At 38.3% G+C, this 19,247-nt stretch overlaps 1 protein-coding gene across 1 annotated transcript in view; it reads right to left on the bottom strand.

The window, feature by feature from the left end:
- Positions 1–19,247, bottom strand: part of LOC101330707 (RING finger protein 17) — a 108,397-nt gene that overhangs the window by 68,705 nt on the left and 20,445 nt on the right. Inside the window, exons 7-15 of the mRNA XM_073794899.1 lie at positions 15,995–16,166; positions 14,709–14,785; positions 14,358–14,432; positions 10,032–10,342; positions 9,232–9,321; positions 7,544–7,702; positions 3,390–3,579; positions 1,724–1,892; positions 204–394 (exon numbers count right to left, since the gene is read on the bottom strand). Of these exons, the coding sequence (XP_073651000.1) occupies positions 204–394; positions 1,724–1,892; positions 3,390–3,579; positions 7,544–7,702; positions 9,232–9,321; positions 10,032–10,342; positions 14,358–14,432; positions 14,709–14,785; positions 15,995–16,166 (1,434 nt within the window). The remainder of the gene's footprint in view (positions 1–203; positions 395–1,723; positions 1,893–3,389; positions 3,580–7,543; positions 7,703–9,231; positions 9,322–10,031; positions 10,343–14,357; positions 14,433–14,708; positions 14,786–15,994; positions 16,167–19,247) is intronic.

Genomic DNA, 19,247 nt, shown 5'->3' with positions numbered 1-19,247 from the left:
TGGCTCACAAACCCAGCCGCTCCGCTGCACGCGGGATCCTCCTGGACCGGGCCATGAACCCGCGTCCCCCGCGTCGGCAGGCGGACTCCCAACCACTGCGCCACCAGGGAGGCCCCAGAGCCCATATTTTTTAAAGGTAAAATCTGCTGTTCCAATTTATAGCTATAACCTTGAAAATATTTACATTTTAATAAGTTACCTACCTTGCTAGTTCCATAAAAACTAATGCATCTCTAAGAGACACAGGCATATCACTGCTTATTTTATTTGTTGGTGGCTTCTGCAGATCTACAATTAGCACACCATCTTCTTCTTTAAAAACTTTCATTAAAACAGCCTTCTTATTTACCATTTTCAAAAATTCTATTTTAGCTTCTTCTCCCCAGCCTTCAGTCTGTGGAAAAAGTAAAATTCCAATGTATTCAGTAATTATAATTAGCTCTAATGGTACAATGTTGTAGATTTAGCTTTCTAACAGCCAAAGTCTGCAAATTCGAACAAAGGCACTTAACCAACCATACATATTTAGAAGCGGCTGGGCCCACAAACCCAAAGACAGTCTTTATGTATGCACAATGTACGGATCACACTTAGATTTTATAAACATGGTCTCAAGGTGACCATAAGCTGTTGTACTTCAGGACTTAGTTTTACTTCTGAATATTAATATCAAGATAATAAATAAAAGTTTAAAAACAAAACAAGTATTATGTATGAATTTTCCACTTAAACGATGAAATCCAAAAGGTAATTTTGAAAGCATGATGGAAGCCATGTAATACATTAAAGATATTTACAATCATTACCAGGTAACTTAGTTTCCATTACTAGCAATATGTGAGGTAAATGCTACTTAAACAATAAGGAAAAATACTCACCCATTGAAAAAAAAATTTCTCACTGAACTTTGAAACTTTAATTACTCATACCTAAAGTAAATTTCACAGGCCAAAACTACACATTCCTTAAAAATAAAACATCTTCTAAAGATTTTGTAAGTATAAAAGTAAAGCCCATTCAGAATAAAAAGGCAAAAAAAAAAAAAAAAAAGATAAAATTAAAGCCAAAATAATTTTCCCATTTTGAGGAAAATACCAGGGCTAATATGTTTATGTGTTTCCTTTTACTTTTTTATTCATTTGTTCATTCTTTCAAATATTTGCTGAACGCCTACTACGTGCTCAGTGATTTGCTAAGTGTTGGAATACAAAGATGAGCAAAGGTGCAGACTCCTGCTTTCACAGACTTTATAATAATATAACTGCTTAACAAGTATTTTTACACACAATTTCTGTCTCATAGGAGTTTTAAATCTTTCTGGGAAATAAATATTCATTAATAATATAAACAAAATGCAATATAGGCTATAAGCAGTGAGCAAAGGGCCATGGAAATAGTGAAGAAATGAATGGAAACACATACCACATAACATTTAAAATTTATTTTTCTCTCCATATTTATTTGACTCCAAAATTTTATGGTTTACTTGGCTATTTCACCTATCATTATGTTCATATATGCATATTCAACTCAATTTCCCGTTAAGAACGATTCTAATTGTAGAAACTGAAGTTCATTTCCTTTTTTATTGGCACCAATAGTTTATTATACAAAATGTATTTAACAAGAGAACTGAACCTACATTCAGTAATCTGATCAGCAATGCATAGCTAAAACTGGACTATTTGGCCCCTGAATAAGAAATAATTTAAGTCTCACTTACTGAATTCTGTGGAACAATGTCTTTCAATGAGCATGGCTGTGCTAATGGCTGGATGTCTTTCAGCAGCCCTTCAATATATGGCTCAGACTTCCTCAGAGCCAGACACAAGTCATTTAGTGTGACATGCTGCTTAGCAATGTGTTCTGATCTCACATAAGTATCACCAACTCTGGGAAGAATTCAAGCAATATTTACTGAAGATAATGCTTCAAGCCCAAACTTGTCTTACCCCACAAAAGGTATGCATTTCTAAGGATACTCTCTTTAAGTTAAATCTTCTAGGAAGTTATACTCTTTTAAAAATTTATTTATTCATTTATTTTTACATCTTTATTGGATTATAATTGCTTTACAATGATGTGTTAGTTGCTGCTGTATAACGAAGTAAATCAGCTATACATATACATACATCCCCATATCTCCTCCCTCTTGTGTCTCCCTCCCACCCTCCCTATCCCTCCCCTCTAGGTGGTCACAAAGCACCTAGCTGATCTCCCTGTGCTATGCAGCTGCTTCCCACTAGCTATCTATTTTACACATGGTAGTGTATATATGTCGATGCTACTCTCTCACTTCGTCCCAGCTTACCCTTCCCCCACTGTGTCCTCATGTCCATTCTCTACATCTACATCTCTATTCCTGCCCTGACACTAGGTTCATCAGTACCATTTTTCTAGATTCTATATAAATGTGTTAATATACGGTATTTTTCTCTTAGAAAGTTATATTCTGATTCATACTATCTCACTATATAGATTTAATCTAGCTTTTATAAACACAGACACTGTTTCTACCTATAGAAATAAATCTCAACTGCCTTCATCTGGATTGTCTTTCATATACCTATTTGGTTTAAATTTAAAAGGCATAATGACACCCCCAAACAAAAAGCTATTTATAAAGCTATGACCATTTAATAAAGTGACCATGCAAGAGTTAATACTGGTCCTTACTAGAAGAACATTTTCAGTTTGTTTTATTTTCCTAGAAGACTGAGGGAAACAGTTTTGAACACCTAGAGTTAGACACTATGCCACTTTAACATACAATAATGGAATTATGGAAATATGATTAAAAATTTTACTCAATCATCTGGCAACTAACCGTAACATTTTATTTAAAAGAACCATTTTTGAGGCCTCCCTGGTGGCGCAGTGGTTGAGAGTCCGCCTGCCGATGCAGGGGACACGGGTTCGTGCCCCGGTCCGGGAAGATCCCACATGCCGCGGAGCGGCTGGGTCCGTGAGCCATGGCCGCTGAGCCTGCGCATCCAAAGCCTGTGCTCCACAACAGGAGAGCCCACAACAGTGAGAGGCCCGCGTACCGCAAAAAAAAAAAAAAAAAAAAAAAAAAAAACCCCACCATTTTTGTGCTTCATTTCCTGCTTTGAGGCTATATAGAAGAGCATTTAAGTTTGAAACATCAGAAAGTTCTTTTTCCAAGCTCCCCATCTAGTAACACTGATAGCTAATACTTTACTAATTCAGTAATTAGTAAGACAAATTACAGAGCAAAATAAAAGGTATATGCCTTGGAAGTGAAGAAGGATAACTTATTCCTCTCTACCTCTTCCTACTTTTCTTTCTTCTTTAGTATCTCCCCTCCTCCCCCATCACAAGTGTTTCTAAGCAGACCAGGAACACATAGTAATTATAAAATAACATACCCTGCAACAATTAGGACTTCAGAATTTCCAAAATCTACCATGAATATTTGTATTAGTGCAACTTTGTGGACTGAGAATTTGGTTGGAATACAAGGTTTTCTAATACTTTCACTTCCTATTGGAATTAATTCAGTAATAGTTCCTCGACACCACATTCCATTTTCAATACTGTTGACAAATATTCTTGCACCTAAATAATGGAGACAAATCATTATCAATGTTTATGAAGAAGAATATCTAATTAGCTCTAATTTACAAACATGTACATTAGTTCCACCACTAAGAAGTCTTAATTCATTTATTAATTGATGATACAGTACTGTGTCAAGTGCTATGAGAGGGATTAAAAGGTAGTGTATTTTGGCAGTCTGTTATACAGAAACTTATGTCCTAGACGGGGAGGTAAAAACAAAGAAAACAAAGCCAGCAGTCCTTTACTGAGGACCTGTGTTTTATAAACTATAACAAAGATGAGTAAGACCGTCCTGCTATCAAGAAGCTCAAGAAAGGAAAGGAGACAGGCAAGTGACTATAATACACTGTACTTATAACAATAAAGACCTATCCTTGTGCATGTACACACATGCAAGTATAGATACATATATACTGAAATCTATAAAATACTTTAGTAGCATAAAGGAAGCAGCAATGACATTCTCTTGGTAAAAGGGGAGTGAAAGTAAAGAAACCAAGAAAGGGAGAGTGTGAAAGGCCAAAATTAAGAAATTGATACACAGTGGAGTTCAGAGAAGGGGAAGATGAACCAAGGACCAAGCAGCAGAGGAAGACCTTATGGTCTTTCCTTATGGAGGGATCAGATGAATTACAAATTAATAACCAGAAAAAAATATCAAGTTAGAAAGAATTTTTATTTTTACTATAGGCTCAGCAATGTTCTCAGTATTTTATGTTTGAATTCACCTCCTCCCCACAACAACCCCATGGAGATGATGCTTCCATCCCATAGGTGAGGAAACTAGGCAAAAAGAGGCTGAAAACCCAGCCGAAGCGACATGGCTACTTAGAAGAGGTAGGAAGAGAACCCAGGTAGTCTTAGAGCCCAACCTCTTAAAAACTCATCTAGCATCAGAGATATACTTGTTAAGACTTGATCACTGATTATATACAGAGAGATGCTGCATAATCCCCTCTATACATGCTAATAAAAACAGGATAGTTGAGAGGCACATCAGGGCAACCTTTTAAGTTCTACCAAAACATCTGTTTTGGCCTTGAGATTGTCATAAACCCTTCTCTTATGCTGATATACCATATAACCAATATTCTTAGTTTCAAACTATACGCTATTAAACTATTCTTTCTTGCAACAGATGAGATAAAAGTCTATTGAAGTAATCTGTTGTTCTTTATAATGAAGAACACAGGTAGGAAAAGGGAACATGAGGAAACTCTGCTAAAGCGTTATATTACATTTCTTCCCTTACCATTAATTTCTTGAAAGATAAATAAGGGCTTCCCTGGTGGCACAGTGGTTAAGAATCCAGGGTAATGCAGGGGAGACGGGTTCGAACCCTGGTCTGGGAAGATCCCACATGCCACGGAGAAACTAAGCCCGTGTGCCACAACTGCTGAGCCTGTGAGCCACAACTACTGAAGCCCGTGCGCCTAGAGCCCGTGCTCTGCAACAAGAGAAGCCACCACAATGAGAAGCCTGTGCACCGCAACGAAGAGTAGCTCTTGCTCGCCACAACTAGAGAAAGCCCACATGCAGCAACAAAGATCCAACGCAGCCAAAAATAAAAAAATTGAAAGAAAAACGATAAATGAGTATTTAAATCATATATATCTACCTTGAAATAATAATTATCCTTGACAACTTAAAGGATGACTTTTTGGCTTTCATAGAACATTTTCTAAATCTAAACTGAGCTCTTTTGTGCATGTATTAAATTTAGAGAATTATTTGCAGCCGTAAAATTAAGTTTAACACTACACTCTTCCCTCCTTAGATATTCAGAATTTAAACACGATTTTTAAAATTAATTTATTATATTTATTTATTTTTGGCTGTGCTGGGTCTTCATGGCTGCACACGGGCTTTTCTCTAGTTGCTGCGAGCGGGGGCTACTCTTCGTTGAGGTGCACGGGCTTCTCATTGTGGTGGCATCTCTTGTTGCAGAGCAGGGCTCTAGGTGCGTGGGCTGCAGTATTTGTGGCATGCAGGCTCAGTAGTTGTGGCACACAGGCTGTTGCTCCGTGGCATGTGGGATCTTCCCAGACCAGGGATCGAACCCATGTCCCCTGCATTGGCAGGTGGATTCTTTACCACTGCGCCACCAGGGAAGTCCCGTGGTGGCTTCTCTTGTTGCAGAGCACGGGCTCGAGGCACACAGGCTTCAGCAGTTGTGGCTCGCAGGCTCTAGAGCACATAGGCTTCAGCACTTGTGGCTCGCAGGCTCTAGAGCACAGGCTCAGTAGTTGTGACGCACAGGCTTAGCTGCTCTGTGACATGTGGGATCTTCCTGGACCAAGGCTCGAACCCGTGTCCCCTGCACTGGCAGGAGGATTCTTAACTACTGTGCCACCAGAGAAGGCCCTAAACACTGTTTTTTAACTTTAAAAATTATTATTCATTTTTATCAGAAGTATGTGATGATTCTAGTCTTCTGATATTCTGATAAGCTACAAAGATGAGCTGAGAGTTAGTTAACACTTTTAAAGAACTACTATGGGGATTTCCCCAGTGGTCCAGTGGTAAAGAATCCCCCTTCCAATGCAAGGGATGTGGGTTCAATCCCTGGTCGGGGAACTAGGATAACACATGCCGCAGGGCAACTAAGCCCACGTGCCTCAAACTAGAGAGCCCGAGTGCCACAAACAACGGAGCCCACATGCCCTGAAACCCACGCGTCACAACTAGAGAGAGAAAACCCACATGCTACTACTACAGAGAAGCCCATGCACTGCAACTAGAGAAGCCCACGCACTGCAATGAAAGGTCCCACGTGCCGCAAGCAAGACCCGATGCAGCCAAAAAATTAAAAAATTAAAAAAAAACCCATACTATATAAAGCTGAACAGACAATATAGTACTTTTTGGTATTAGTTATATGTAGGCATTGATATTAATAGAAGGAGAAAAATGCTCTATTAATAAATCAAACATTAATAAATCATCTTATTACAGAGTATAATCAAATTTAATCAAGTGTTACAAGGAAAACGTTTGTAATGAAAGCCTAAATTACAGCAAATTACACACAGCCTTAGAATTAAGACGGACTGATTAAATTTACCAACTACCCTCTGTGTGACCCTAGGAAATGGATGCCACTGCCCTGCATCTATCTCACTCGGGCGTTCAACGACATCTTCAACATTCACATGTAGACAGCAAGGGATGGTAGTCGTACTACAAGGAACACTCAGAGGAATACTTTTCTCTGGAGATGAGGGGACAAATTATATAACCCATCATGGGTTTTGTAATTTTAAAAATATCTCACCTTACTCCATAATGGAGTTTTTGTGTATATCTCACTCAACAGTCAATTTTATGTCCAGTGACAGATGAATGGATAAAGAAGATGTGGTACATATATACAATGGAATACTACTCAGCCATAAAAAAGATCAAAATAATGCCATCTGCAACAACATGGATGGACTAGAGATTATCATACTAAGTGAAGTCAAAAAGAGAAAGACAAATACCATATTTGGTATTTGATGAAGTGGGAGTTTGTGGTTGGTAGATGCAAACTATTATAAATAGAATGGATAAACAACAAGGTCTTACTGGATAGCACAGGGAACTATATTCAATATTCAGTGATAAACCATAATGGAAAAGAACATTAAAAAAAGCAAGCTCCAAATTAGTATGACTCCAGTTAAACTTGGCAAATGATACTAAAAATATTTAAAAATCATTTTTAAATGACATTAAAAATACTGGAGTTATGTATACTGTATACTGTAATAATATTACTACTAGGTAACTCTGAGCAGAAAAAAAAAACAGTTGATTTTAATACTTAGCTAAGTTACCTAAATAAAATTGAACTTATGTTAAATAATTCCAAAACCTTTATGCTTGCACAAATCTGTATTACAAGAAGTCTATATGGGTTGGCCAATATTATAATATTTAAATAAGCTTCATATTTTAACTTAGAGTAATATTTCATTACCTAGCTCCAAAATGTCTGAAGGATCAAGGTATACACTCTTACTGCAAAACTCATTCACCTTCTTTTCCAATACTGTTGCATCTTTTATTTGTGAATACTTCCGAATGTAGAAGTGGCAAGGATGTATTACATGGCTTACAAAAACTAGCTCTGGAGAACCTGGATGAGAATATTTAAACCACATTAATAAGCCAAAAGTCAGGAAAGAATTCACAGAAACTGAATGCAGTATCCTTTGAAAGAATGTGTCTTGTAGCACTGCAAACTCTAGAATACCTGGGCCCACAAAAGGTAACCCAAACCCCAAACAGTAACTAGACTGATAAAACAAACACATCCCACTTCCACAATGATTTCTTTAGCAACCTGAACTGCAAACCTTTTATTTTATTTGCAAAATATGTTAAATAAGTGGAACTGAAGTTCAAGTAGTTAGTTGGGTTCTAAAGTCAGGGTATATGCTGTAACTCTACTGTATTACAACAAAATTTCAGAATTTATTTATAAACATAATTGGAACTCAGAACCCCATTGATAACGATGTTTCTAATATAGAAACAAAATCCTGTTTAAACTATACTAAACTGAAAGAACTAATAATTAGCTCATAGCCACTTTGAATCTTAAATCAGGCTGGAGAAGTATGAAAAAAAGTCTGGGAAAGACAACATACTGAGCAGCATTTAGGGGGAGATATGTGTGTTTTGGTGGAAGTAAGGGTGGGGCAGAATAAAGGACAGTGAGAAACTTTTTGTATACAGCAGTAATTAAGCCAAGTGTTTCTACTGATATGAAAAGATCTCCAGAATATAATGTTAAGGAAGGAATTAAGGGGCTTCCCTGGCCGTCCAGTGGTTAAGACTCCACACTTCCACTGCAGGGGGCACAGGTTCGATCCCAGATTGGGGAATTAAGATCCCACATGCCATGTGATGTGGCCAAAAAAAAGACAAAAACAAAACAAAAACAAAAACAAGGAAAAAAGAAAGGAATTAAAAAAACACTGCAGTGTATATGGTATGCTATGTTTTGTGTACAAAAACAACCAAAAATGAGAATTAGAAAAATAATATATGTGTATTTGTTCAAATATGAATAAAGAAACTGGAAGGGAGGAAGAGACAAATGGAATAGGAATAGGTTAGGGGAAAAGGTTCACAGGGTATTTTAATACATATATATTTAATTTTTGAACAATGTAGGTGTCCTAGTATATCTAGTAAAAATGTTTAAAGAACAAAGACTAGGAGGAACTGAAGTATAGATAGATGATAAAAACTGAACAAATAGATCATTTTACCTATCCAATACAGATCACACAGAATAATACCCATACTGAGGATGAGGTAAAGAGATAAGTATGTGTAGCTGGGGAGACAGCTGAGAGAAGTGTTATAAATTTCAGAAATATTTTTGCCAGTAACAGCCAGAACTTATAACAGTAAAAAGGAAGAAGTTTTAGGAATTCCCTGGAGGGCCAGTGGTTAGGACTCGCGCTTCCACTGCTGTGGACCTGGGTTTGATCCCTGGTCGGGGAACTAAGATCTCACAAGCCGTGTGGCGTGGCAAAAATAAATAAATAAATAAGTTTTAGTTATTAGTAAAATTCATTTTACTCACTGCCTCCCTCTCCATAAGAGTTACTATGTATTAACTCTGCTTCAACAAGTTCAGAGTTGTTAACGTACCTGCTTTTGATCCAAAAGGAACAGATGATTTTTTCTGAAGAGGCTCTTTTGGATATCTAGGTGTCTCCACAAGATAATCTGTGAAGCATGCTTCGTCAAGAGAGAAAATAAAGGCAATTGTTTTTAGTTTTATTATGCTGACAATGGCATACTTAACATACTGTTTAAAAAGCTGTACTTGAATGGGCAAAAGACTGGAAGGGCAAGACCCCCTTGTATCAGCAGGCCAAGTCCTGATAGTTCTCTTAACTCACTGAGATAATGTGAGATAATAATAATATTGTGGAAATGAGAGAAAACAGCATGTCCTTTTTTTTGTATTGGGGTGAACACCAACATTGGAAATCTAATCAAACAATTATGATACATTTAAATGTTAACGAACATTATTAACAGATGCTACTACATTCATGCTTGTTCATTTTATAAAGGACTGTATCTCAGAACAAAGATTTAAGATATACTGTTCTTAAATTTAAGAACAAAGTCATCAGACTGCTTCTAATATGGTTGTCATTTATTTATAGTATTTTCATCTTTTATAGAGGTTTGTATGTGGAACACTAAAAAGTCAAACACCCTAATTAAACCAAATATTAGAGTTTAGCTATATTATTGCATTAAAAATTATCCTAACTTTGGAAAATGTGAAAGTAGGGGCATGGAATCAACAGATTAACTCAGAATGAGGTGTAAGATAACAGCAATATGTTTGTTAAGTACAGGGACAAAAAGGTACTAACTTCGTTTCTAATTCCAGACACAATATATTGTTTCCTTGCTTTTCTATTTTCACTCACTTTCCAGGTCTTCTTCTATGACTTCTTCGATGATCACGTCAGGGCTCGGTCCCGCCTGAGGCAGAGCAGCAAGGGTTTCGCAGGGGGTCACTGCAACAACCTTGCTCTGTGGCGGGAAGTGTTTTGCTTCTAAATGCGTATCACTGCTTTCCTGTTGCCAAGGAGTTGGTGGGGGGGCTTCACTAGTTTGGATAGAAACGTCAACCTTTCTCTTTTCTAGTGATGGGTATGTATCACTACAAGAAAATTCCTTTTTATGATTATATTTCTTTTGAACATTCTGTCTCATTTCACTTTCTTGAGGATCAAATCTGTTTAAAAATACAGAGGCTACTTTAAATCATTTCATAATTTTTTTATAACCGCCTTAAAACCATTCCCTTTCCACATGACAGTATTGTGACACATACAAAGAGTTAAAGTTGTATAGGTGTCCCACAGGTATTTTTTTAAACAGCTGTATTGTTATAATTTACACACTATAAAATCCAATTAATTTTTATTAAATTTAGAGTTGGTAACCATAACCACAATCTAATTTTAGAACATTTCCATTATCCCGAAACTTCTGCCCATTCCCAAGCAAGCCCAAGGGTTTTAAAAGGTCAACAAGAGGTAAAATCAATGAGAACCTGAAGAAAGAACTTGATATACAGTCATATCACAGTGATCTGATCCTAAAAGGACAGTGGATATAGGTTTTCAGTTTCAATTATCCAAATTTTAATTTGGCTTAGGTGTTTGATTTTAAACTATGCTAAGATTATTTCTTCTTTTAATTCACTAGCTTAAAAATAAAGTGTAGGAAGCAGTGAGAGGTACAATCCTGAGAAAATTACTAGAAACCTCCATCTAGGCCAAAAATCACCATCAGTCTGAATCCTTTGGATATGATTATTCAATAGCCATTATTCTACAAATTTTTCTATCTTCTTCATAAATCCACACAGATGCGGGCTATCAAATCTAAAAGTATAGATATTCTATCAAAAAAATGAGATTCTCAAAAGCTTTAATTTTCGTTAACCCATGACACATTTAGGTTCTTCACAGATCACCATTTAAGCCAAATGAGGACGTCCCTGGTGGCGCAGTGGTTACGAATCTGCCTGCCAATGCAGGGGAGACAGGTTCGAGCCCTGGTCCGGGAAGATCCCACAGCCAAGGAGCAACTAAGCCCACGAGCCACCACTACTGAAGTCTGCATGCATAGAGCCCGTGCTCCACAAGAGAAGCCACCGCAACGAGAAGCCCGCACACTGCAACGAAGAGTAGCCCCCGCTCGCCGCAACTAGAGAAAGCCCACGTGCAGCAAGGAAGACCCAACGCAACCAAACATAAATAATAAATTTGGGGAAAAAAAAAAAAAGCCAAATGAAATCAGAAATAAGAACCTAAAAAGCCAACTGGATTCAGCAGACCTAACTTACCCGTCTCTTAATACACACTGACTAAAAGTCCAAACACCTTCTGAGGATTCATATAGGTTGACAACTCTGTAATCTAAAACATTTCTTTTTACAGTAACTCTTGTCTGGCTTTACTGAGACATTTAATGCCGCCAATCAACCTGTCTCACAGACTTCTCCTCTTAGTTGTAGACCACCACTCTCTCCTACCCCTTCTTGGTTTTGTTTTGTTTTTTTGCAGATTACCCTTTCCCTGTCTTAAAATTTAATATTTTTTCCAGGGCACTGTCCTTGACGCACTTCAATACTTGCTCTCACTGGGCAAACCCATTCTTTAATTACCACCCATCATCAGTAGAGGCAGGCTACAGCGATACTTTCCCTAAAAACTAGGAAGAAATTTAAAAGCCTTCTGAGTTAAATTTAAAACCAAGGCAAGATCAATACAGACTCTTAAAGAGACAATATACCCTTTGGTATTAAAAATATTTGATAGTAACCATATTCAAGTTATGAAAATATCTAGAAGAACGTACTGCCTGGAAAGGATGATCATCCACGAAAGTGCAAAAAGTCAAGTCACAGAGGCAAATAGAGGCCAGGGCTCCACATGTGGGGAAGATGAGCTGAGCCAAAGGACTGTACTTGAGGCCTCTGGCAAGGTCTTCCCTGGGGGGAAAGGAATGTAACGGGCTGTCCAGGACCAACACTGTTCAGCTATTCGATAAACCTTATTCCCTTTATTCGGAAAACACCTCAACAAAGCAACTTCTGACGATTTGGCTTCTTGTGTCTGTCTGGATATTGGAAAAGAATGCCAACATAAGTATTCTAGTCCCTGTGTCAATTATATTTGCCCCTTAAGTTAATAAACTGGCATTCTGACTATATGTCAGTGTTCTGAACTTGGCTTACATGAGTTTACCCGGCTTAGAGTAAGATCTGCTCATGTCTGTTTCTGAGCTTGTAAGGCTGTGGGCTGGACCCTCATTATTTCCTCAGAATAATGAACGTGATGCTTGTTGGGGGACGATTTCCTTAGGAGTCATACCACCTACAACTGAATAAACTTATTTTCTTTTGGGGGTTTCTAAACCATTTACATTCTGACTACTCCTAAACCAAGAATGAAATTCAGAACCTCCTGTTAAGTTTCAGCACATACAGCTCACTTCCCTCGACATTTCTCCCGAGATACCTAGTAAACAACAGTAAGTCAACATATCCCACTATCTTCCCCCTCCCAACTTCTTTTCTTCCTGTATTTCCAAACTTGGTGAATAATACCACAATTCATCACCAAATATAGACCTATAAATCACTGAGGATGCTTCCCTTTTCCTCATTCCCCACACCCGAACAGTTACTAAGTTACACCACTTTTCCCTATTCAGCATTTGTCATTATCTGTTCCTCTCTAGTGCTACTACCTACGTTTGGTTTCTCATCATTTGCTGAGACTATTTATATAACAGCCTAACCCATCCTTCAGCTTCCGGCCTCATATTCTTCCCAAGAACCCTCTATGGTCACTAGAGTTATCTTCTACAAGTGTAACCTAATTATTTTTACTTTCATGCTAAAAATCTTTTAGTGGCTTTCTATTATTTACAGCTGTGCTGTCCAACAGAACCTTCTGCAATAATGAAACTGTGCTGCACTATCTGACAGCCACTAACCAAATATGGCTACTGAGCACCTGAAATGTGGCTACTGCAACCAAAGAACTGAATTTTTCATTTTATTTAGTTTTAATTAATTTACGCTTAAATTTAAATGAACACACGTGGTTAGCAGCCACCATATTGGATAGCACAGGTCTAAGAAATGAAGGCCAAATACCACTACACAACAAAGTCTTTAGGATTCAGCCTCTATGTATCCTCTGCCGTATGGAATTATACATGCAGGTCCCTGAATGTAGTATGTGATCTCACTACCCATACAGTTCTTTCTGCAAAGATGCCTGCCTCCCTTTTGTCTTCCTTTCCAACTGCTACTCATTTTTCATGGATGAGGGAAAATAAAATCTCCTCTTTGCAAGACCCGTTACATCTCCAAGAACTGATCATTCCTTCCTTTGCATCTCCATTAAATTCTGCACAGACTACTATCATAGCAATTATGTACTTTATTATTTATGTGTATCACTGTCTACTTAGTTTAACTTCTCTGCATAAATCTCAGCATCTAGGGTGTTAGTGCCTAGCACAACATCAGTGTTCAATGCCAGCTGAATGAATGAATCTCAAAGATGACTCGGAGGACTTCCTTGGTGGCGCAGTGGTTAAGAATCCGCCTGCCAATGCGGATTCGACAGATTAACTCAGAATGAGGTGTAAGATAACAGCAATATGTTTGTTAAGTACAGGGACAAAAAGGTACTAACTTTGACCCCTGGTCCGGGAAGATCCCACATGCCGCAGAGCAACTAAGCCTCTGCACCACAACTACTGAGCCTGCACTCTAGAGACCGTGAGCCACAACTACTGAGCCCACATGCTGCAACTACTGAACCCGTGCGCCTAGAGCCTGTGCTCCGTGACAAGAGAAGTGACTGCAGTGAGAAGCCCGCGCACCGCAACAAAGAGTAGCCCCCGCTCGCCGCAACTAGAGAAAGAGCGCACACAGCAACGAAGACCCAACGCAGCCAAAAATAAATAAATAAATGAATAAATTTATTTTAAAAAAAGATGACTCTGATATATATCATTGAATACTGACCCCTTCTACGTCTTTTAATTCTTAAATATTTTATGTGGAATTTAACTGATAGTAACCATTTTGCCCTTTATATTATTTTTCAGGTTTTGAATCATAAATATTACACTGAACATCAATTTTTCTGTCTCAAATAATATTTCTGTCCCTTACACCATGTCAGACACTAATAGCATATTGCCATTCTCATACTTACTTTGTTGAATCCTCAAATTCAATCTTTCCCATATTGTTGAACATACAGATGATCTCACTGCAATTCATATTCAACCTAAAATTAAATACTTAGCATTAAAAAATGTTCTAATACAAGTTTATTACTTTCCCTAATAAAAATTAGTTGCTAACATTAAAAACTCTGAAAGACAGAACATTTAAATAACTTTCTAATTTATCACAAATTACACTTATTTTAATTTGGTTGCTAATTTGGGAAACATTTTTTGACCCAAATTTTCAATTTATAACTGCTTGTTATTTTAATAAATCTAGCCTAATACATTTTTATATTTAATTACCACGCTCTCCTGAATTATAACTTACTTACTTGGGAGAGTTCCTTAGTTTTAGAGAGCTGACTTGTGACAATTCGCTCTCAAATGTTAATTTCAAAGTCCAGATAATCTAAAATCAAAAGAGAAGTATCACTCATGTGCATTTTGCTTTGTTATAAATACCGTTGAAACAGAGTAAGATTTTAGGAAAAAAACTATACCCTTTAGGTATTTTCACTAATTAATGTGCTCAGGGTTTGATTTTAGGCAAGCAAAGGGAGGGATGCAAATAAGAGTTTATGAATTTTTCCCCAAAAGAAATTTAAAATCTTTTGAAGATATGTATTAACAGATAACAAAAGACACTAGTTAATACATGGGATACAGCTACGTGATCAGGGAAAATTCTGATCAGATTCATTCTGCACCTGCACTGCTGTCCTCAAACGTTTCTCTTTTTTTTTTCTCCCCCATCTTCCTAATGCAGCTAACTAGGGTAAAGACCAAATTTTACTTTTTTCACCTCCTAATGCCTCACATGTAATACACAGGAACTATTACTATTCTTAGAACTACAGCTGGAGGGAGGCCTGGTCAAGTAAGATGGTGGCAAACTCTTCTCCTTCAAAGTTCAAGACTCTGGAGGCAGGTAAACCAATGGCTTCTATTTTATATTTCAGTTCAATCCAAATATCTGATCATCTATGGGTAATGATGCCCTGAAGATTCAAAGACAACAGAGTAGGATCTACACCCCAAGGGAGCAAGACAGAAATCAGCAAAGAGGATCAATGGTTAACCCCATCCTGCCAAAGGATCTCATAAGAAACATGTTTCTACTGCTGCCTAATTCTAGGCACATGATTAGATGACAGGGCAGAGTTGAATCACCTTGTCTCCTGAGGTGCACAGCTCGGGGGGCTGGGAGAAAAACCTAAATGGCATCTTGATAAGTTTCTAAGTCAAGAGTTGACAGTCATACCTAACTGTTTATAAAAAGAAAATAGTCCTATTTACTTTGCTACTCTTACTTGTCCTCATTTTTTACTCAACTGTCCTAGAAACAACTTTCGACTCAATGTCATCCTACATGTTCTCAGACTGTGTGTTATAAAGACTTTACTGCACCATTTCCCTAAGTGGTAAATAATAATAAAAGGCCAAACAAGTTTATTAATGTTTATCTTAGAATTCAAATACCTAAGAATTCTAAATTGATGCCAATGCAAATTAGGATAATCTGAAAAATAAATTCTTCTTAAGTCTTAAATATTATATTCCAAAGTAGGTAATATAAGCCACCACAGAAATAATTCACATTATGAATTGTTAAAACTACCTGATTCAGGTCACAGTATATTCTTAGAGAAGGTGTGGATTTTAATTCTCTTGCTATCTTCATAGCTGCATCCAAATCATTTTTTTTCACTTCAATGTATCTTTTAGCCGTTATTATATTTGATAAGTAATCATCCGTATTTCTTACTACCTCTTCACACAGGTTCTTTTTCCTTCATTTAAGATAAAGTTATTTTTCAGTATTTCATAAACATTTTTATGAAAGTAAATTTAAAGTAACTCAACAGTATTGAAAAGGTAAATTCACTACTTTATGAACTTAAATAACATGGTTAATGAGGCATTCAACTGAACTGAAATCTATTACAGTTTTAAATTAATTAATTAATTAATTTTTGGCTGCGTTGGGTCTTCGTTGCTGTGCGCGGGCTTTCTCTAGTTGTGGTGAGCGGGGGCTACTCTTCGTTGCAGTGCACAGGCTTCTCATTGTGGTGGCTTCTCTTGTTGCGGAGCACAGGCTCTAGGCACATGGGCTCAGTAGCTGTGGCTCGCGGGCTCTAGAGCGCAGGCTCAGTAGTTGTGGCACACGGGCTTAGTTGCTCTGCGGCATGTGGGATCTTCCCGGACCAGGGCTCGAACCCGTGTCCCCTGCATTGGCAGGAGGATTTTTAACCACTGTGTCACCAGGGAAGCCCAGAAATCTATTATAGTTGAAAGCTACATACATATAACTAGAAAAAAGGTAAATTTTGTAGAAGGATACAGTTATCATGTCACAGATACAGCTGTCACAGAACTGCAGAGGTATGACAGACACTAGACGATTCTATCACTTTTAAAAGTAAGAGAGAAATCCTGGCTATCTTGCAGTCACTTGTGCCATTACAAAGACATATCTGTACTCATTTCTCACAAGGACCTACCTAGACATTTTAGAATTTCATAAGCAGATACATATTACATGAATTTAAAATGAGACTTCAGGACTTCCCTGGTGGCACAGTGGTTAAGAATCCGCCTACTGGGCTTCCCTGGTGGCGCAGTGGTTCAGAGTCCGCCTGCCGATGCACGGGACATGGGTTCATGCCCTGGTCTGGGAAGATCCTGCATGCCACGGAGCGGCTAGGACCGTGAGCCATGGCTGCTGTGCCTGCGCGTCCAGAGCCTGTGCTGCGCAACGGGAGAGGCCACAACAGTGAGAAGCCCACGTACCGCAAAAAAAAAAAAAAAAAAAGAGAATCCGCCTGCCAACACAGGGGACATGGCTTCGATCCCTGTTCTGGGAAGATCCCACATGCCACAGAGCAACTAAGCCCATGTGCCACAACTACTGAGCATCTGCACCTAGAGCCCATGCTCCACAACAAGAGAAGCCACCGCAATGAGAAGCCCGCACACCACAATGAAGAGTAGCCCCCGCTCGCCACAACTGGAGAACGCCCGCGCGGAACAATGAAGACCCAACACAGCCAAAAATTAAAAATAAATAAATTTATATAAAAAATAATGAGACTTTAAAATAGACTTCACCAAACCAAAACTTAGGTAGCGATTAACTATAATCTTCAAAGTAATCACTTACGAAGCTCACAGAGTTATTTCTACATTATTTGTGCCTCACTTCTCAAAAATTTTTCTGTCTACAGTGGAATTAATTATTATGGAAATTAAGATATTTTGACCAAAAATTATAGTGTCTAACTTGCTTATTCATCAAATAAAACGATTTCCTTAAAATCAAATCTGGCCTCAAAAAAGGAGAGTTTGCCACACTGAAGAGTAATAAGAATGTGACATGGCTCTGAAGGTGAAGAAGTATTCCAAAAAACTTTTAGTAATTATATATATATTTTATGAAAATCATTTTTTTAGGGGTAAGTGGTCATTTTGATAAGTTCCAGATGATTCCTAAAAAAATCATGCCCAGGGAGTGATGTCAGCAAAATGGCAGACTAGGAAACTCTAAGCCCTCGTTCCCCAATGGAGATTTCAAATGAGAGCCAAAGACTGGTTAAAACAATCTTATAGGACTCTGGGAAGTGGACAAAGGTATACAGCAATGAAGCAAATGTGCAACTGAGAGAAACCCACAGTCAAATCAGTAGGAAATTTCATTTCTTGACCCCGCCCAGACCCCTGCTCAGCGTGGTGCAGTCCTGGTCTGGAGACAGCAGCGCAGTTCCCAACACTTTCCCTCCGAAGGGGCCGCAGCAAACCTTATTCGCAACGTCCTCATTTGTCTGGAGGCTGCCTGAAGAGCTGTTTTACCTAATGTGGAACTCAGGCAGCAAGAGAAAGTGGGCTGGGAAGGCTGCAGAGAGACTAACAGCTACAGGTGCTCTGGCAGCAGAGACCACAGATACAGACACACAACAGCCCGCCTGAGGCTCAAAGGAGAAGCTGGGGTGAGATGCTTTAGGAAATTAAGACATTGTAAAGAGCTAAGAATACAAAGGAGTCAAATAAGCCACGCTCATGCAAGATACATGTTCAGAGAAGACCTCAAAGTACCTTAAGCCTTCACCCAGGCTGATCCAAAAACTCAGCTGCACAGGCAAACAGTCTGCAAAGACTGGGAGAGGTGGCTCTTTTTGCAAATGCCCAATTCTCTTTTTCAAAACAATTTTAAGTTAAAAAATTTTATTTTAAAAAACTGAGGTATGTTGACATATGACATTGTGCTAATTTCAGCGTACAGCATTTTGAACTGATAATTGCATATACTGCAAAATGTCCAGCTGCCATCCACCACCACAGTTACAGAGTTCTCTCGTGACAAGGACGTTCAAGACCTGCTCTCTTAGTGGCTCTCAAATACGTGACACCATGCTAGTAACTGCGGCCGCACGCTCTGCGCCGCACCCTCACGACACACTTATTTTGTAACTGGGAGGCGGCACCTCCTGCCTCCTTTCACCCACCTCGTCCACCCCTGTCTCCACCTCTAGCAGCCACCAATCTGTTCTCCACATCTAGGGCCTGACAGGATTCCCTTCTTTTTAATGGCTGTGTGATATTCCATTGCATACAAAGACATCTATGTGTGTGTGTGTGTGTGTGTGTGTGTGTGTGTGTGTACACACACCCACACACCCCACATCTTCTTTAAACATTCATCCATTGATGGACTCTTAGGTTGTTTCCTTATCTTGGCTATTGTAAATAATGCTGCATTGATCACAGGGGTGCATATATCTTTTCGAATTAGTGTGTTTATTTTCTTCGAATAAATACCAGAATTAGAATTAGTGGATTCTTAATTTTTTGAAGAACCTCCATATGTTTTCCATAGT

The sequence above is a fragment of the Tursiops truncatus genome, chromosome 18, assembly GCF_011762595.2.
Source record: "Tursiops truncatus isolate mTurTru1 chromosome 18, mTurTru1.mat.Y, whole genome shotgun sequence".
NCBI lineage: Eukaryota > Metazoa > Chordata > Mammalia > Artiodactyla > Delphinidae > Tursiops > Tursiops truncatus.
The sequence above is the reverse complement of the archived record's forward strand: the minus strand, read 5'-3'. Positions and strand labels throughout refer to the sequence as shown.